Source organism: Thermobia domestica, chromosome 8, assembly GCF_964235325.1.
Source record: "Thermobia domestica chromosome 8, izTheDome1.hap1.1, whole genome shotgun sequence".
Taxonomy (NCBI): domain Eukaryota; kingdom Metazoa; phylum Arthropoda; class Insecta; order Zygentoma; family Lepismatidae; genus Thermobia; species Thermobia domestica.
The window spans coordinates 10418931-10437402 of record NC_137461.1 but is presented as its reverse complement, the minus strand read 5'-3'; the positions used below and the strand labels follow the sequence as shown (position 1 = coordinate 10437402).

The 18472-nt window shown below is 34.4% G+C and overlaps 1 protein-coding gene across 1 annotated transcript in view; it reads right to left on the bottom strand.

Annotated features, from left to right (window-relative positions):
• LOC145692684 (uncharacterized) overlaps window positions 1-18472 on the bottom strand; it is a 279895-nt gene that overhangs the window by 119408 nt on the left and 142015 nt on the right. The window contains exons 30-32 of the mRNA XM_081768066.1: window positions 10787-10831; window positions 7218-7271; window positions 5333-5383 (exon numbers count right to left, since the gene is read on the bottom strand). Coding sequence (XP_081624192.1) covers window positions 5333-5383; window positions 7218-7271; window positions 10787-10831 — 150 coding nt within the window. The remainder of the gene's footprint in view (window positions 1-5332; window positions 5384-7217; window positions 7272-10786; window positions 10832-18472) is intronic.

Genomic DNA, 18472 nt, shown 5'->3' with positions numbered 1-18472 from the left:
CCAATTTTCAGCTTGTTACTAATTTGTTCCTTTCTTCATTAAAATTTGAGCTTCATTTACTGCACTATTAAGTTGAGTGGTGTTCTTGTCTAAAATTTTCGAGGGCTGAGTAAAGATCTTATTCAATGTAGTTGTCAACCTGGGAAAAAAGATAGTCCTGCTTATTTTGGATCATTAATTTCGGTTCCTGGTCTATCAAAACGTGAATTCCTTCTAACCTGCTTATACCAATTTATTAATAATGACACCGGATCTCGATTCATACTGTCAGGCTTGAATAACTTGTAGCTTTAATAACTTCATTAGTTATCAATTTTGTAACCAACTTCACGTTTTGATAGACCTGAAATCGATAGTAATGATTCAAAAGTTGGAAAATAAGTGGGACTACTTATTTTTCACAGATTGACACCAACATTCAATAAGCTCTTTACACAACCCCCGAAAACTTTAGGGAAGAATATTACCGAACTTATTATTAATAGAACAACTGCAAACAGCCGAAGAGTTATTAGAATAACTCCCAATGAGAAATCGGGTATCTATAAATTAAAATGTTGTTACCACGGAAGTTACAAGGCAAGACCGAAAGAAACCTCAAGGTGTGTGTTAAGGAACATGTTAGGGATTCTAAAGCAGAAAGTCTGGTGTCGGGTCTATCGAAACATTTAAAAGGAACTCAACACAGGATAGAAGATACAAAAATTTTACTGGGAGGTAAAAATGACGTAGAAAGACTCATGTTCGAAAATTTACTTATTCATTAAAAAATATAAAGTTAAATTGGGACAGAGAATGGTTAAATGATGAATAGGCAGCAGTAATTACAAAATTTGAAAAAACTGACATGACAATAAAAATATGAACATGAGTTGGCAACCTTTCATCAATGAGCAAATGAATGCGTAAACTAACTTCTCCATACCGTGACACGTGATCTGCTTTTGACAAACTGTCTGCAGCACTGCTCTACCCTGGCAAGGCTGTTCCTTTTATTTTCTTTAATTCTTTTTGTTTTTCTGTCTCCCGTTCGTATTCTCTGTGACCAAAACTCCATCGGAGAGTCGAAAGCTAGTGCAAATGGTATTCAGGAATTCCTTAAACCTGTAAGCAGTATGATTATTAAAATTCCTGAACATGCCACTAAATTTTCACATGTAATTTACTTCTGGAATTTCAAGATTTATATTTCTATGTTTCATAGCTGAAACATCGGATGGAGTGACAACGGTTAGGTCTCCATAGTTAGTTGTAGATTAATGTGGTATACGGCCTTGATGTTAAAACAATAATTAAAAAAGACGAGTTCAAGAAGAATGAAAGTAAGGAAACCTGATAAGATAAGAAATGTTTTGACACTTATCAAGAACATCCTTAAAAAATCTAGTAATACTTACATTTAACAGAAATATTACTCTATATACGAGGAGAAGTCAAAAATTATTCGCAATTTTGACATAACTCTTCTTACTTTGTTCATACTGTTCCCTGTCCTCGTTTATTTTATTGTTATTCTGTTGTGGTCACGCTACGAAAGTTCCATCCTAATTCCCCCGTTTGTCTTCCTTTTGTTGCAGATAGATCATAGCCGCTCCATTACAAGTTTGCACCAAAAGGGAACAACGAGCAGTGATCAGAGCTGCAATCCAACAAAAACTTTCGCTGAATTCAGGAACAGTGTCTTATTGCAACGGAGTGTTTGCGAATGGATTGAAAAATTCAAAAATGATCTCACAAGTGTTACGCACGAGGAAGGAACTCCACGACCATCTACTGCCACAAATGATGACGACATTGAGCGTTAAAGTGACATATTTATGCTAGACAGATAAGTTACTATTGATGAAGTGGCTCATCGTCTGGAAATTAGTCATGATTCCTGATACACCTTCCGACCACAAAATCCGGATCACTACTCGTTGTTCTTCTTTGGTGCAAACTTCTAATGGAGCGGCCATGACTAGTGATGAGCGCAAGAGTCTTGGTCTTGCGGTTTTTGCAAAAGTCTCGCATGCAAGACCAAGACCAAGACCAGGAATCCCGATGCAAGACCAACACCAAGACTAACTGGTGCAAGACCAAAACCAAGACCAAGACCAAGACTATTGCGCAAGAGTCTTGCACAAGTACCGGCTCAGTGGTAGAGCGCTCACCTTTGGTGCTGGGATCCCTGGTTCGATCCCAGCTTGCACCTTGTGAGATTTCTTGGCGGATAGAGACCGTGTGCGTAGGCTTTCTTGGGCTTTTCCCGTTTCCTACTACTTTCTTCATTCCACCATTTCATTCATTTCTCATCATTACCATCTCTCTTAGTCTCGGTGCATAATCGTGGCAAGTAAACCTAGATATTACATCAATTCAAAACATATTAGTGGTATTCTAAAACTAAAGAGAAATGTAGTATTGAACATCGGTAATTCCGTACACCATTGGTGACGATTATATGGGTATGGCCTAGGCTCCAAGGATCAAGCATCTGTTAGAAATTTTTAATGTGTTCTCCAAAAATTAATATCGAAATAACATTTTCATGACATTGACAAAAACTTGTGTATGTGACCTCAAGTTTGATTTCATGGGCGGGTGCTTATACGTTGAATAATTGTTTATCAATATAACTTTTATCCTCCTCAGGTATATGGCACACAAGGATTGAGCGATATAGCATTATACAACAATAAATAATCCATATTCACAAGTGAGAGTGATTTTGAACAGTTATTTCAAATAACTTCGAGCTTGATGCTGTGTTTTTGTATTCCTACTATAGGTCAAAAGTATTTGTACAAGTTGAGTTTACATAAAAGACGTGGACAGTTGAGTCGTTTTCAGTTTTTACTCAAGTTATTCTAAAATATTAAGAGGTTTGATTATAATCTTTTTTCTTTTTTTTTTTTTTCATATTGCTAACATATCATCATCATAGCTATTCTGCCATTATTGGCAGATCACTTGTTGTAACTCAGAAACTTCGATATACGGTGGTCCTCAGCTAGTCTCTTCGTCTTGACGTAGAAATTTTCTGTTTTAATACCTTCCTTAAACTAGTCTCCTTTGCTCCCTTCTTTCCACCGTATTCTCTAGCATGTCCCTCATAATAAATTTCCTCCTCAGCCAATATCCCAACCAGTTCCTTTTCCTCCTCTTAATTACATCTAAAAATTCTTCTTTTCTCCCGTACTGCTACTATTTCTAACATCTTCTCATTCGTTTTCCTTTCAATCCAGCTAATTCTCTCCTTTTATCGAAAGCCTCCAATATTTTTTCATCGGTTTTGCGTAATGTCCATGTTTCCGTTCCATAGAAAATATATTGGAATCAGTAAAATAAAATCTCAATATTTAATTGGAAGTTTGTTCACTACAAAGATTAGCTAATCTTAGTTGTAAATTAAAATATATATATATATATATATATATATATATATATATATATATATATATATATATATATATATATATATATATCTGACGCCTTTAGAGTGTAAAAATAATTTAGCAATTTATGGTATTTCAGTAATCTGTGCCGTCTTGATTTTCTTTGATGCGTCTCCCCAATTTGGGAACCAGTAGAGTATTGAATCTGTTAATATATATATATATATATATATATATATATATATATATATATATATATAAAGATTACGAAACGTTGTAATTTATCTTATAAGTAGTGAACCGTGGGGACCCATTGAAAAAAATGAAGGTTATTACCTATGTTGTATACTATCATCATACACAAAGGTAAACTATATTTCATTTAGAAGCATAGATTGTATTTCCGTTACTATTGGCAAAATGTAGAATTTATACAGAGTAAAAGCATAAGATTTTTTAAAAGCAAGACTTGCAAGACTCTTGCAGCAAGACCAAGACCAAGACTGGGTGTGCAAGACCAAGACCAAGACCACCCGGGTCTTGTCTTGGTCTAGCATTTGCTCATCACTAGCCATGATCTATCTGCAACAAAAGGAAGACAAATGGAAGAATTAGGATAAAACTTACATAGCGTGACCACAACAGCATAACAAGAAAATACACAAGGACAGAAGTCAGATGAACAAATGTAAGAAAAGTTATGTCAAAATTGCGAATAATTTTTGGCTTACCCTCCTATATTTCGAAAAATAACTATTACAAAGAAATTCGAGTAAAATACCGACTTAAAAGTCTAAATTGAAGAAATTATAAAGAATAGCAATACTTTGATGAATAATTACGAACTTATTTGCAATAAAGAATTTTAAAAGTACTTTAGTGACTACAACCGAGACGTGTAAAGTGTTTAAAATTATAAATTCACTTCCCTAATCACAACTGATTTACTTCAGTACTTCCTTGATCATGGACAAATTGAATAGCAAAACAACTGTACCTCTTTCACTTGGATATGTGTATACATTAAATAAAGTTGCAACGAAAACTTATCATTAGATTAAAACGTAAATTATTAGTATTAAATTAAAGGTCAGGTTTATAACAGTTTGTTTGCTGACACGAAACAAAATGATAATACACAATCGCACGGCGCAAAATTTCAAAGTCAGATTTAATCGCCAATCCAAAAATGATGGTCTCCAGTATCTCTCACGTACAAATTATGGAATTCCTCCCCCCCCCCTCCCCATGGCCTTTTGTTTGACAAAGACAGAGATTACTTAAAGGTATAAAATATCAAAACCAAACAATTAGATTCAGGGTAATCAATTTTGAATTAGACAATTCATATATATGTTAAAAATTATCTTACCTGAAGACTTCAAGTTTGTGTAACGCTTTCTCTCTCTCTCTGTCTCTCTCTCTCTGTCTCTCTCTGTCTCTCTCTCTCTCTCTCTCTGTACTGAAGTACCAGTTGTCGATTGCGGTTGAAAGTCCTGAAGTAAAGGGCCTTGCACTCATGCAAATATCTACTTTAAAAAAATATTGTAGGTATTTACTTATTTCCTTATCTGTTACTGACATCGTGAACTGATTGGTTGATCTATTCTATTCTCTGGGCTGGTCCCTCAGCTGTTCTAGCTTTAAACAGCGGGGAAACGATCTCTCGCGTTGACGTGCCAGGAGGCAAACCATTTCGATTGAGGTCGGGAAAGAAGGGACGAATTATAACGTTGTGAGGACTTCATATTTCGTGTTTTCCCTCGCTCAATGACAATTATTTTCGTGCGAAACAAAACTGCTTAGCCCTGTGAGTTTAGACAGAAATCATTCCTAGTAAACACTGGTCGCCAGCTCTAAATTTCTAGTCGCCAATGGCAACCTGTCGACCGTAAATTTTGCGCCCTCCACAATGGATATAAAATACTCTCACACAGTAATAATTTAATATCTACCTGGATCCATTTCTCCATAATCTTCGATGTACTCTACTGGTATTAGGGTTCCTGTAAAGGGGACAAACACTGATTTAATAAAATGACACCATTTTATGTAATAATATTTTCTACATATACATACGTTAGGATAACATATATCGAATTGTGGAAGATTAAAACTACGTAATCTTATTATCCAAGTTACATTAGTAAATGGATTGTTACGCTTAGAAACAATTCGGAAAACTACTAATTAGATTGGGCTAATTTTTACCCAATGTGTTGTTGATTTAGGAGTATACATACCCATAATTAAGATTGTATTCAAAGATACTCAAAAAGAATGAAAGAAGCATATTGACTAAACAACAGTGCAATGTGTTAATGAGCACACCATATAGTGCAATCTACCTTGATTGTAACACAATCATCATCAGCATCATAGGTATTCTGCCACTATTGGCAGGTTACTTGCTGCAACTGAGAAGCTTCCATGCTCCATGGTCTTCAGTTTAGCTCCTCGTCTTGACGTATGATTTTTCTGTTGTAATATCGTCCATTAGTTGTAGTCTCCTTCGCCCCCTCCCTCTCTTTCCTGCCACCATACCATCTAGCACGTCCCTCATCATACAGTTCTTTCTTAGCCAATGCCCCAAACAGTTCCTCTTACTCTTCTTAATAATTTTTAAAGTTGCTCTTTTTTCCCCTACGATTTCTAACACCCTCTCATTCGTTTTCCGCTCGACCTAGCTAATTCTCTCTATGCTTCTCCACACCCACATTTTCAAAGCTTGCAGTAGGTTTTCATCATTTTTGCGTAAGGTGCATGTTTCTGACCCATACAGTACAATACTCCACACGAAGCATTTTATGAGTTCTTTCCTCAACTCTTTCTTTAAGGTCTCACAAAATAATATTTTCTTCCAACTAAAGGCTTCTTTCGCCATTCCCATCCTTGCTTTTATTTCACGTTCACATTTCATATCATTACTAATAATACTACCCAGGTATCGAAAACTACTCACTTGTTCTAATTTGTAACACAAGAGGAATAAATAATTTAAACCAACATGATAATTTAATAGCTTCTTGAATATGGTTGTTGTGCCAAATTCGTCTGTCTCTTCCGGAGGGCTTGGTGGGAAATAACTAAACCAAAAACACAATTTAATTATAAACACATAACTGAAATCAAAGCATAAACTTTATGAATACACAATAACACACTGAGCAAGGCTATGTGATAATATGTAAAAAACAGTATCACGTAACAGTTTCAACACAATAACTGTGTCTTCATCAGACTTCCACTTCCACAAATGAAGACACAGTTATTGTGTTGAAACTGTTAGGTGATACTGTTTTTTACATATTATCACCTAGCCTTGCTCAGTGTGTTATTGTATATTAGTACAAAATGAAAACAAGGCCTGATAGAATAGTTATAATACTTTATGAATGTTTAATTATGATCGAACAAACATTTAAAACAAAATTAAACGCTTCTTGTGTAACTTAAAAAAGTATGTTCTTCATTTCTTTTCTACCTTATCTTCCGTAAAATAAAAACAAGCAAGTATTTTTTTTTTCCTGATTCTGTATAAGAATATTACTCTTTCTTCAATAGCTATGCCGGGGCATTGCTTCGTTCCTCTCCGGCTCCATTACGTACCTGAATGTTACTTATTTTCTTGTTAAGGAATTGTAGGTTTTAAACTCTATCTTTTCTTTTAAGAACATTAAAACCTTGAAGAAAATATTTTAAACAGAAGTAACTGCGTACAATTAGATTGTTCGTAAAGAAAAATTTTCAGTTCCTTTTTAGGTGTTATATCAGGGTTTTTCTACTTTTTTTCTTTCTTTCTTTTTATGAACTAAGTCTATATAAAGGAGAATAACTTACCTTGACTATGAAGTATATCTTCATCCAAAGGATGGATTAATGGTGTCAAAGGACCTAAAATATAAGAAAAATAAACACAATTTGATATCCAGACAGCAAATAGATTACTGCTTTGTTGTTTAAGTTAAGTTTAAACAGGTATCTACTTCAGATATCAGACTTTCTATAACTTTCCAGTGAAATATGCATATTTCATTCAAATAGGAGACATATATGTTAATGAAAGAAGAAATAACCGTTTTTTTTACACACACACTAGATCCTCTGTACATGTGAATTGTATAACACAGAAAGAGTTAAAAAGTAGCAGTTAACGCATCGGCACGATACGCGCAGGTCCCGGGTTCGACTCTCGGTTCAGTCTTTCACTTTTACACTGTTTGTGTGTTATAAGAGACATATGTTGAAACTTTGTTCGAAATCAATCAAAATTGAACTAATAATGAAAGAGCTATGTGTATTTTTTTTAATGTTTTGTTTCGTTATGAAGAAAGTTCGCAGCATATTGTCGAAGAATAAAATTAATCGTTCCCAATAAGAATGAAAAGATAATAATTAAAAACTGTACAGATTATCCAAGGATTGTTGGTTGAGTTTGCCACAGGACAAAATATCAATATTCTTGTTTTGAGTATAAATTTGCCAGATTTTTAGTGATTATCGTCGTTCTGTAACAAAATGACAAATAAACAGGTGAGATTCGTTGTTCAGTGTGAAACTACGGTAGATCTCTGTTTTGCGAACTCAATGATGAAACCAGACGTAGTCGATCTACAACTTCCTGTTCTCATAAGCTGATTAGGTAAGAGGTAGAACTTATTCTGAAGATTCTAAAGCCATATCAAAAACTCTTACCGTTTTCATTATGTGAAGATTAACATTCAACAACTGAAAGTGATAGTGGATTTTTGTATCTTTCGGTTGCACCAGAAGATTCCCCACTGACAATTTACCGCCATCGATGACGGACCGCCTCCTACTTCAGTGTCCAGGCCGCCAACACAGGCGGTGTCAAGGCGGAATGTGGGCGTTTCCCCCTTATGCCGTTTTGCAGCTCTTTCCCGCTGGTGGCCCGCCAGCGACGATTGCAGCTGTTCCGCTAAAGTGCCCGCTATGCAGTTTTGCAGCTATTTCCCATGCAGTTTTGATACAGTTTTGTAGACATTTTGGAGGCAGCAGACACGTTACCGCTAAGAGGACCGTCGGCGATAAAAGTGTAAAGTCGTCGACGGGCTTCTGCCAATACTGGCCCGAAAACCGCGGTTTGGCCGCTCTCGACCCTGGCGGCCCGCTCTCGGTCCGCCAGCAGATTGTCAATGGGGTTAAAGCCATACATTAAACATATTTTCGTGATAATGAGTTCAAATCAAGACACAATCATTCGGTATTTATTACAGATTTTACTGTATGGCGATAAACGCTGAAACCAGAAATGGTTCATTTTTACCATTTTCGGTTTGAACAAAGAGTTGAGAAAGGTGACAGGACCTAATATGGGGACGATGAATCGTTTCCAAGAAATTTTTTCTCACTATCTTTATGTTCGATGAAAATTAATAATCAAATCGTAAGTTGTGGTAAATTTCTAACACTTCCGGTTTTAGTAAAGAGAATAGGATGAAGATGAAATACATTCCTTGTACACTTAACCGATCGCAGAAAACTAATTTTCTCTATCTATAACCATTTTTGCAGTATGGCGATAAAGATTGAAACCGGAAATGGTTATTTTCTATCACTTTCGGTTTGAATAAAGCGTCAATGGAGTAGGTTGAATCTATTGTTAGAACATTGAATCGATTTCTGAAAGCCATATGTTGGTATCTCGTACTTTTTTAAGAGATCTATATTGAAGCCGAAAATGGTTATTTTCTATCACTTTCGGTTTGAATAAAGCGTCAATGGAGTAGGCTGAATCTATTGTTAGAACATTGAATCGATTTCTGAAAGCCATATGTTGGTATTTCTTACTTTAAAACAAAATCTATATTGAAACAGGAAATAGTTGTAACTATTAATCACTTCCAGTTTCAGCAGACAGTTGCAAGTGAAGCTATTTTTTCTTTAGAATTGAATCGATTCCAGAAAAGCACCTGTCGCTATCTGTCACCGTTTGTATTGTATGCCAATCCCTTTTAAAAAGGAAAATGGTTAGTTTCAAGTACTTCTGGATTTGAACAGAATGTTAATCTATGAGATGGAACCTAGTCTTGGGATGCTAAATGTCTTGCAAAAAACAGCTTTTCAATATCTGTTACCTTTCTTGCTCTGTTACTTGTCGACGAAAATACAAAACAGAAAAACACATAGCCTTTCTGTAATATTTCCGATATTTATGCATAGCATAGTTTGGAAGTTTAACAAATATTTAAAACATACAGGAAAATTGTTTGCTATTTAGTGGAATTGGTGGATTTGTACAATCATCTTAATAATCTCTTGAGAAGTTGCTCTGTTTTGTGAAGAAAATATCTATGAAACGCAGTAAATAACGTGAAATATAGTGGTAAGCTTTTATGATGTCAATTTCAGCTGTAAACTGTGATGTGATATTTTAATGACAAAACATAATCGTTACATATTCCTTAGTAGAGAATTATGAGCCCTAAACTCATATTACTGGTACGTGGGCTGTCCAGAAAGTCTATTGCAGCGCACATTGTAACACGTCACAGAAACCACAGTAAGAGCGTCACAGTCTTCACGCTACCACAACTGGATGCGTACTCAGTGTGGCAACGTACTGACACCAAGATGGCGACTCTATCCCCGTCCATTGCTGCCAAAGGCCAAAACATCTGGGACTTTATGGACATTCCTCGTATATAGCATTTTTTTTATATATACGTGGACTTCAAATTAGTTGAATTTTGATAAACCCCTTTTTTATTACGTAGTTTAGATCAAGTTCTTGAAGATATGACACTTTTCAATTTTTGCATATTCATATCTGTATTTACTCTCACAAAACAACTTTCTTATTCTTAGAAAACGAATAACATTACATTTTGTTAAAAACTAAAGCTGAAATAATGGCCTGCCACCTACACGAAAAGTGTATGTGCATACAGGAAGACCAAAATTACTTTAGACAAAGAAAAGGTGTTAGCTAAAAATTAACTACCGTTTGGCTAGGAAATAAACGTGACCTTATGTATCAGAATACACTGTAGCAAGCAACATTTAGAAGAAAAGATGCGTTTAAGTAGCTAAAGCTAAATTCAAGCTTTCTGTAGAGTTATGTGTGAAATTTTAAAAGTCAAAAGTTGCTTTGCTTGTTTCTTTTATTCCTATATCATAATACTAAATACTAAAATATAGGAAAGCCTAGAAAAGAGTAGTAGCAAACGAAACACTGTTTCAAAAACGATTTTTCCTTTCTGAATCTATTATTATTATTATTATTATTATTATTATTATTATTATTATTATTATTATTATTATTATTATTATTATTATTATTATTATTATTATTATTATTCTATGGATTTCTTCAGTAGCATATTCTTAGCATTTATTATGGAGATTGATAAAATATCAGTAATCAAATACATATCAAAAGTCTTTACCGTCTGGGAGGTTCTCTTCCAATACATCAATCAAATCAACCAAATCTGAAAAAAAATATAATAAAGACAAATAAATGTTATTTATAATTTCTGAATTAATAGAGATTCACGTAAATTTAATATGGAAATATGTTTGTCTAACTAAAGTCAAAATAGTAAGTAATATCTAAATAATAACGTTGCTAGATTCATCAATGTATGCACAAACCTGTATATATTCTTTAATTTTAGGAATATTTCGATTCCTAGAGAGCTAATATATACTTTGCACTGGCATAAGTTTATTTATATTCCAAATGTATTTACATACGTGCATTTATAGCACTTATGTAGAGATATCAGTGATTACCATCTGTTAAATGGTATTAAATTCCCAATCTATTAAAATATTGATCGATTAGTAAACGTAAAATCTTCTCAGAGTAAAAGAAATTGTCATTATTTTGTAGGGCTTTTCTTTTTTTCTTTTCTTTTTTTTTTTTTTTTTTTTTTGGCAGTTACATGAAAACAGCTTGGCAGACACGAATAAGAAATCAAGGAAAAATAAACCCTTAGTAATGAATTCATTGTAGTCTGGAAATTCATACAATGTTTTGTTTTCGTGCATTTCAATGTTTTCTTGCAGGTGTTGTACAATATTTGTTATTGTTATGTAAGTGTCATGTGTGTATTTTTCATTTATGTAATAAAGTTGAGAGAGATACTTCTCGATTCTCTAACCTTTGTGACGTCAACGCCCTGTTGACACGAGATCTTCTGTCTTCATCATCACCACGTCGAGAGAGACTTCGTTTTTATAAACCCAGGTCAACCCGGAAGAAGCAGTTAGCTGGGAGAATCTGCAGTCAACTAGAACAGTACGAGTTAGCTGGAGAATTCAACTAGTCGGTCAGTCAGCCGTGAAAAGTTTACCAGTCACACTGTCAAAGTCTGCTGAGAGTTAGTTAGTTGGACAGACATACGATTTTACTTTTTTAGTCTGTCAGAGTAACATCCGTCTCTCGAACATTTACGCAAGTCTGAGACAGAGCCACTCTCAGACTAGAATATTTCAGACATTTGGAGTTCAACACGCTTATAGTTGAACGAGAAGACAACCTGTAACAGCCTGAAGGGAGCCTACGAGAAAATTAGCGGAACCGGAACCGGAACCATGGAGAGTCACCAGGTTCCTTGATCTCTTGTGTTTGTTCTTTCCTAACCCCTAACACCTTGATTTTCTGTCTCAGTATTTTTCTAGAATTCTCATTTTTTGTTCTCTTTTTCCTGAATGACCTCAGACAATCGCCGCTCGAACCCAAGTACCTGTTTTCAATCCCAATGCTCTTTCTTGGCAGCGCAGCTTTATTGAATCTTAATTTTAATAGCAGTACTCGTAAAACTTGATTAGTAAAATATAAGTTTATCAATTTCAAGTTCTATATCTAAGTAGTCTCTATTTTCAAATACTTTAATTACAATAAAAAATAGGTAAATTTTAAATGTCTTCTAATTCGCGATATTTTTTATTAAAACATTAAATGACACAAACATAAAATGTGATATATACAAGGCAGTGTTGGGTAAGTTACTTGTAAAAATGTAACGCGTCACAAGTTACTTTACTTTCTCTTAAAATGTAACGCGTTAGTAACGCGTTACTTGCTCCCAAAAAGTAACTGTTACTTTACTTCGAAAGTAACGCGTTACTAACGCGTTACTTTTAGGTCCGAAACTTTAAAAATGTGAAAAAAATCATGACTTCAATTTTCCGTACTACTATTACTACCGCTATTATTGTTATTATTATTATTATTATTATTATTATTATTATTATTATTATTATTATTATTATTATTATTATTATTATTATTATTATTATTATTATTATTATGAATAGACGAAAAAATTTCGACAGAGTATGGATGCAAAAAATACTAGATAACATTTATATCAGTGAATATTGTTTACAAAACATAGGTTTTAAATTGCCAAATCATAGCATAAGAAATACCATGATTTTAGTTCCTCTGAATTGGAAATGTGAAATTTTAAAAAGATTGACATATTCTTTAAGCTCATTTTAGACTTATTGTATCAAACAATGTGAAAGTTTTATGTGATCTGACTGATAGTTTTTAATCAATGACGTTTAGAAACATTAAGCCAAATGTAATTTTATGACTGCTGTTCTTAGCTTCTTGTTGTTTTAGATGGATGGAAAACTTGATAAGTTTTACTGCGTTGACAAGGAATTATTTCTGCTTAGCTGACTTTTAGCTACATTGTGTTTTATATTAGTACCCTTCTTTTATTGTTTTCTTTATTATTTATTTTTTAGTAGTATTATTATGCCATCGCATACTCTGATACCAAGTGCTGTATTTTTGCCAAAAGCTGTTCGCGGCACTAAAATAAAGATTATTATTATTATTATTATTATTATTATTATTATTATTATTATTATTATTATTATTATTATTATGATTGCACTTTCTGAATCGCTTAATGTAAATGCGAGGACAAATTTTTACTTGATATATGAACATTTTTATATAATGTAACATTGATAAAATGCCATACTGCGTTACACGTAGGGATGGACACGAGCGAGTTCGAGCGAGTTTTCTTTGACACTCGATTCGACTAGAAACAGACATTTTTGAGCTCGACCCGAGAACTCGACTCGAAAAGTTTCCTCCAACTCGACTCGAATTGGGGTCGAGTTTCGAGTCGACTAGAGCCAAATCCGGTGTGTAGTTTCGAGTACATTCTTCAAGTATATTACATAGACAGTGTAATTATTATCAATGACACTACTACTACTACAACTTTATTATTATTATTATTATTATTATTATTATTATTATTATTATTATTATTATTATTATTATTATTATTATTATTATTATTATTATTATTATTATTATTATTATTATTATTATTATTATTAATTATAACAACACTGTATATAAAAAGAAAGATAGGCGATTTGTATTTGAATACTAAAAAGCTAGTTGATTGCCAACCTCGGTAGTCATGAAGTCTAGGAGTCAAGGACATTGTTCACGAGCTTCTGAGGGTTGAGGGTCTAGGTTGAGTATTCGGGCTCGAGCTAAACACTGTTAAAAGTTATAGGGCACTGGCCAAATATCTTCAAAACTGCTCGGCCCAGGTTTAGAATTGTCAACGACTCGAGCAGCTCGGCTCACAGTTCATTCACTATCGTCCAGAACCGAGAAGTGAGCCTAGCCAACAGCTCACTCAACCGACTCGGCTAGAGCCCTCGGCTCAGTTGAGCCGAACCGAGCAAATGACTCATCCCTCCGAGCAAGCTCGAGGCGATAGTTCACCCCAAGTTAACCAGCTCGAGCCATCTTATCAGTTGAGCCGAGCCGAGCTGAGTTTGTTATAAAAAATATGTTGTGGTCTCGCTATCGAGACGAGACGAGATGCAAGCAGTGTCCCCTCTCGTAAGCAACACTAAAAGTATTCCATATTACTGTTTAGCTTACATTTCTCATGGCTTTTGTTTTCCAGTGTAATCAGGCCATGATTTCAAGACAAGTTAAAACGAGCTAGCCGTTTATCAAACTCGACTGGACTCGCAACTCGACGCGAAAAACTGAATCGGCTCGGAACTTGACTCGAGGATATTACCCTTGACTTGACTCGAAACTCGACTTGAATTCGAGTCGAGTCGAGTTTTAGCTTGACTCCTGCTCATCCCTATACGTTAGAAAAATGGTTGCTTATTATTATTCTACTAAACTAATTATATAATAATAACAATGTTGTTATGTAAAATTAAAAATACAGAATATAGAGAAACATTACACTACAACTAATAAAATGAGAACACATGAACTGGGAATGAATCAAAACTTGCCAGTGACTAAAATCGATACATGCTTTTTAAAGCTAGTTTCAAACTCTATAACCAACGAGATTCTAGGATAAGCAAACTGATCTGAAAGAACTCCAATATTACATACCATCAGCAAACTATTTTCTAGTAATAAAGTAGGCCTGCTCATCAAAACAGTTTATTCATATTAATCCCTTACTGTAAATCGTTAATTATGGCACCCTAGTTGTTGATAAATATTTCAGACACTTTACTTTTAAATTCTGTCCACCATAATCCTCAGCTCTTAAGAAAGAAGTATTCTTTCAAATGTTCGAACAGTAAAATATTTTCGTTCTCCATCTTTATAAAAAAACAACACCAATCAAAGTAAAATAGACCACCGATATCATTGCACTTCTAGTTCACTTACTGAATGTATTGATTTGGAGCTGTCAAAATCTACGACAAAATCTTCCAGGTGCTTGCAATCAGTACACGTGATTTCCCAAAGGCTGTCCTCATATTCAAAAAACAGCAAGTGGCACTACAAACTTATCTGTTTCTCTGTGTGTATGTGACTGTCGGTCACTGAAATACGTAGTTCATGCTCGATTGTTTCATTCTGAGAAATTGACTTACAGGAAAGAAACATTTGTTTCCGAAAAAAATACATATATTGTAGGTACTCATCCGAAATGTAACGCGAAAAAAGTATCGCAAACTACGTACGTTACTTAAAAATTTGTAACGCGTTACCGTTACAGTTACTTTGGAAAAAATGTAACGCGTTACTAGGAAACGTTACTTAAAAAGTAACGCGTTACTTGCGTTACGTTACTTCCCAACACTGATACAAGGTGTTTTTCAATAGCTGGGAAGTAAGGCAGGAAGGAAGTGGTTTCTTGAGGCAAATAAATATGTTCCTGAGAAGTGTAAAAGAGAAGTTGATAATTTGCTCGCTAGATGGCTCAAATGATGATTGACTATGGGTAATAACAGGGGACAAGGAAAGTACAGGGGTGTCATTGGTACCATTTAATGTAACACATCAGAGTATCACTACAGCCTTAAGCATCGATTACGTCAGTGCTTCGGGACCCAAGAACCCATTTAAAATTTTTAACGGGTGCTCAGCATCCATTCGATTTTCCTCTTCCTTTGACCTATATCGCTTAACACATTTGTAATCATCATCATCATAATAGAAAAACAAAATTTCAATGTTAAAATTTTGTTCAATACAAAGTTTAAGTGATTGCGGTAAAAATAAACTCATAAATAAATAAGTAAATTGACATAAAATAAAAATCCTTACGCCTTTCATTTCAACACAGTAGACTGTGTCCCCTTGATGGTTGTTCATGTCTATCAGCTTTTTCTCCCCTTCTGTAGTTTGAAAAAAACTGGGCTATTGGATTTTGTTTAAAAAAACATGGAATACGAGACTCTATATGTGATTTATCTTAGAAGTACCGAAGTGTGAGCACTCATTGAAAAAATTAAAAAGTCGGCGCCTATGGCTACAACAGATATTCGAAATGTTGACTATCAGCTTGGAGATCAGGCATGGAGTCTCATACATAGGTCTAAACATTATATATATGTTAAATGTGTGAAAACTCTGATTGATAGGCATATCAAGGCATGGTGTCTCCTACAGAATGGATTTCACATTGACCCACAGATAATATTCGAGGGGGGTGAAGTCAGGCGAGCGATATGGCAACCAACTGGATCAGAATGTTGAATCCACTTGTTACGGAAGTTCACATCCAGAATGACATGTCTCTCTCAAAAGAAATCGCTATCAGTATCACGTCGGACGCATTAGCTAATGGAAATCATTGTCCTGGTACACTGTACATTGATTATATACCTTGTCACCCACAGAAACCTTCCACATATCTTATTATTGGAAGGTTAAAGCTATCTAGCGAACAAATTCCCAACTTTTCATCTATACTTCTCAGGAACGTATTTCATCTATTAGCCTCAAGCAATCCCTTGCCTCACTCCACACTTATTCTGGAACATCAATTCAAAATCTTCTGTCGTCGCGAATTCTTTCGAGGAATTTTAAGCTTAAAATATATAAAACGATAATCATGCCTGTTGTTCTGTATGGTTGCAAAACATGGTCGCTTATTCTGAGGTAAGAACGTTAGACTGAAAGTATTCGAGAACAAGATTCTGAGACGAATATTCGGACCCAAAAGAAACGAGAATAGTGAATGATGGAAACTTCATAACGAGAAACTACATAATTTATACGGTTTACCAAACATTGTTAGGGTCATCAAATCTAGGAGCCTTAGGTGGGCAGGTCATGTAGCCAGGATGAAAGAAAGTAGGAACAATTTCAAAGTTTTAATAGAAATTCAATCGGAAAACGACCATTAGGAAGACCTAGGCGCAGATGGGAGGATAATATTAAGATGAATCTCTCAGAAACAGGAATACAAAGTAGCAATTGGATCCAGTTAGCTAAGGATAGAAGAAGTGGACAGCTTTTGTGAACGCGGTGTTGAACTTCCGGGTTCTATAGGCCAACCCGGAGTTAGTTAGTTAGATAGTTAATATGTTAATAGTGATCCGATATTGGGCAAGGAAGATTTATGTTGCTTCAAAGGAATCTAAAAGTAACAGAGACTAATTTATGTCCAGGTAAAGGTTTGCCTTAACACATGGAAAGATTGTCACCCCCAAAAGTGTGAGCGAGTTGTTAAAGCTAACAATGACTTGTAAAAATTAAAGACAATTGGAAAAGTGCTCAAAGATAAACATGTAGGAAGTGAATTTGAATGCTTTAGTATGCTTTAAATATGCTCTAATAATTTCCGTAGAAGTTGAAAGGTAGTTATCGAATTAAAAAAAAGAAAGAAAAACATCTGTTGTACAATTGAAGACAGTTTATCAATTGTCAACCAGTTTATCAATTGCATTTTTTTTTTTTTTTTTTTGGTCTCTGGGATGCCGATCGGACAGATGGACAGACACACGAATAAGTAAATTTTTAAAAGGCATTTTGGTAAACCGAGTTCCTTGAAAATTCATGAAAATGAATCTGTGTAATTACTGATCTTTTATTCAAAAGATAATGATAATTAAAGCCATCAACACATACAGTAGTAATCTCACATATTTATTAGAGATTTATTCGCAAGTAACATGTAACAGTAAAAATTTTATATACCGAGGCACAAATTTAAACAAGTAAAAAGATGTTCAAGTATACCAGAGCAACGTTAATGGAATAGATTAACTAAAGCAATTCAAAGCTATCAGTCATTAAGAGGTCCGCACCACGGCGACGCTACTTTTACAGTAATTATGTGATATCTTCAAATAGATAAAAGATAATCGTAAAGTGGAACAAGAGCTCGCTAGACAATATTATTTTACATGAGATACGGTTATCATAACTTACTTATCTGCTTTCGATTTGCAACCATTTAGAAAATCGGCATTTATTTTCGCGTTTCTAAATGGCTGCAAACAGAAAGCTACTAGGTGACTCGTAATAACGGTACCTCATGCAAAATAATATTGTCTAGGGAGCTCTTGTTCCACATTTCGATTATCTTTTATCTATTTGACGATATCGCATAATTACTGTAAAATTAGCGGTATTTTAATTTCGGAGTGACTAGAGCTCTTAAACATATTTTTACTTTGTCAATACCGCAGTTCGCTCTAACACTTAGCAAGTGTTTAATTCTGTGTAAAGCTGTACATGTTAATATATTTTGCTTTCTCTCCTTATGATCAATTTTATATGTTATGCTTGGAAAAATATGTCGTATGTTTTAGGTTATATTTCATTCTTCTTTAAAAAAATATTTTTAAAAATTCTTTTC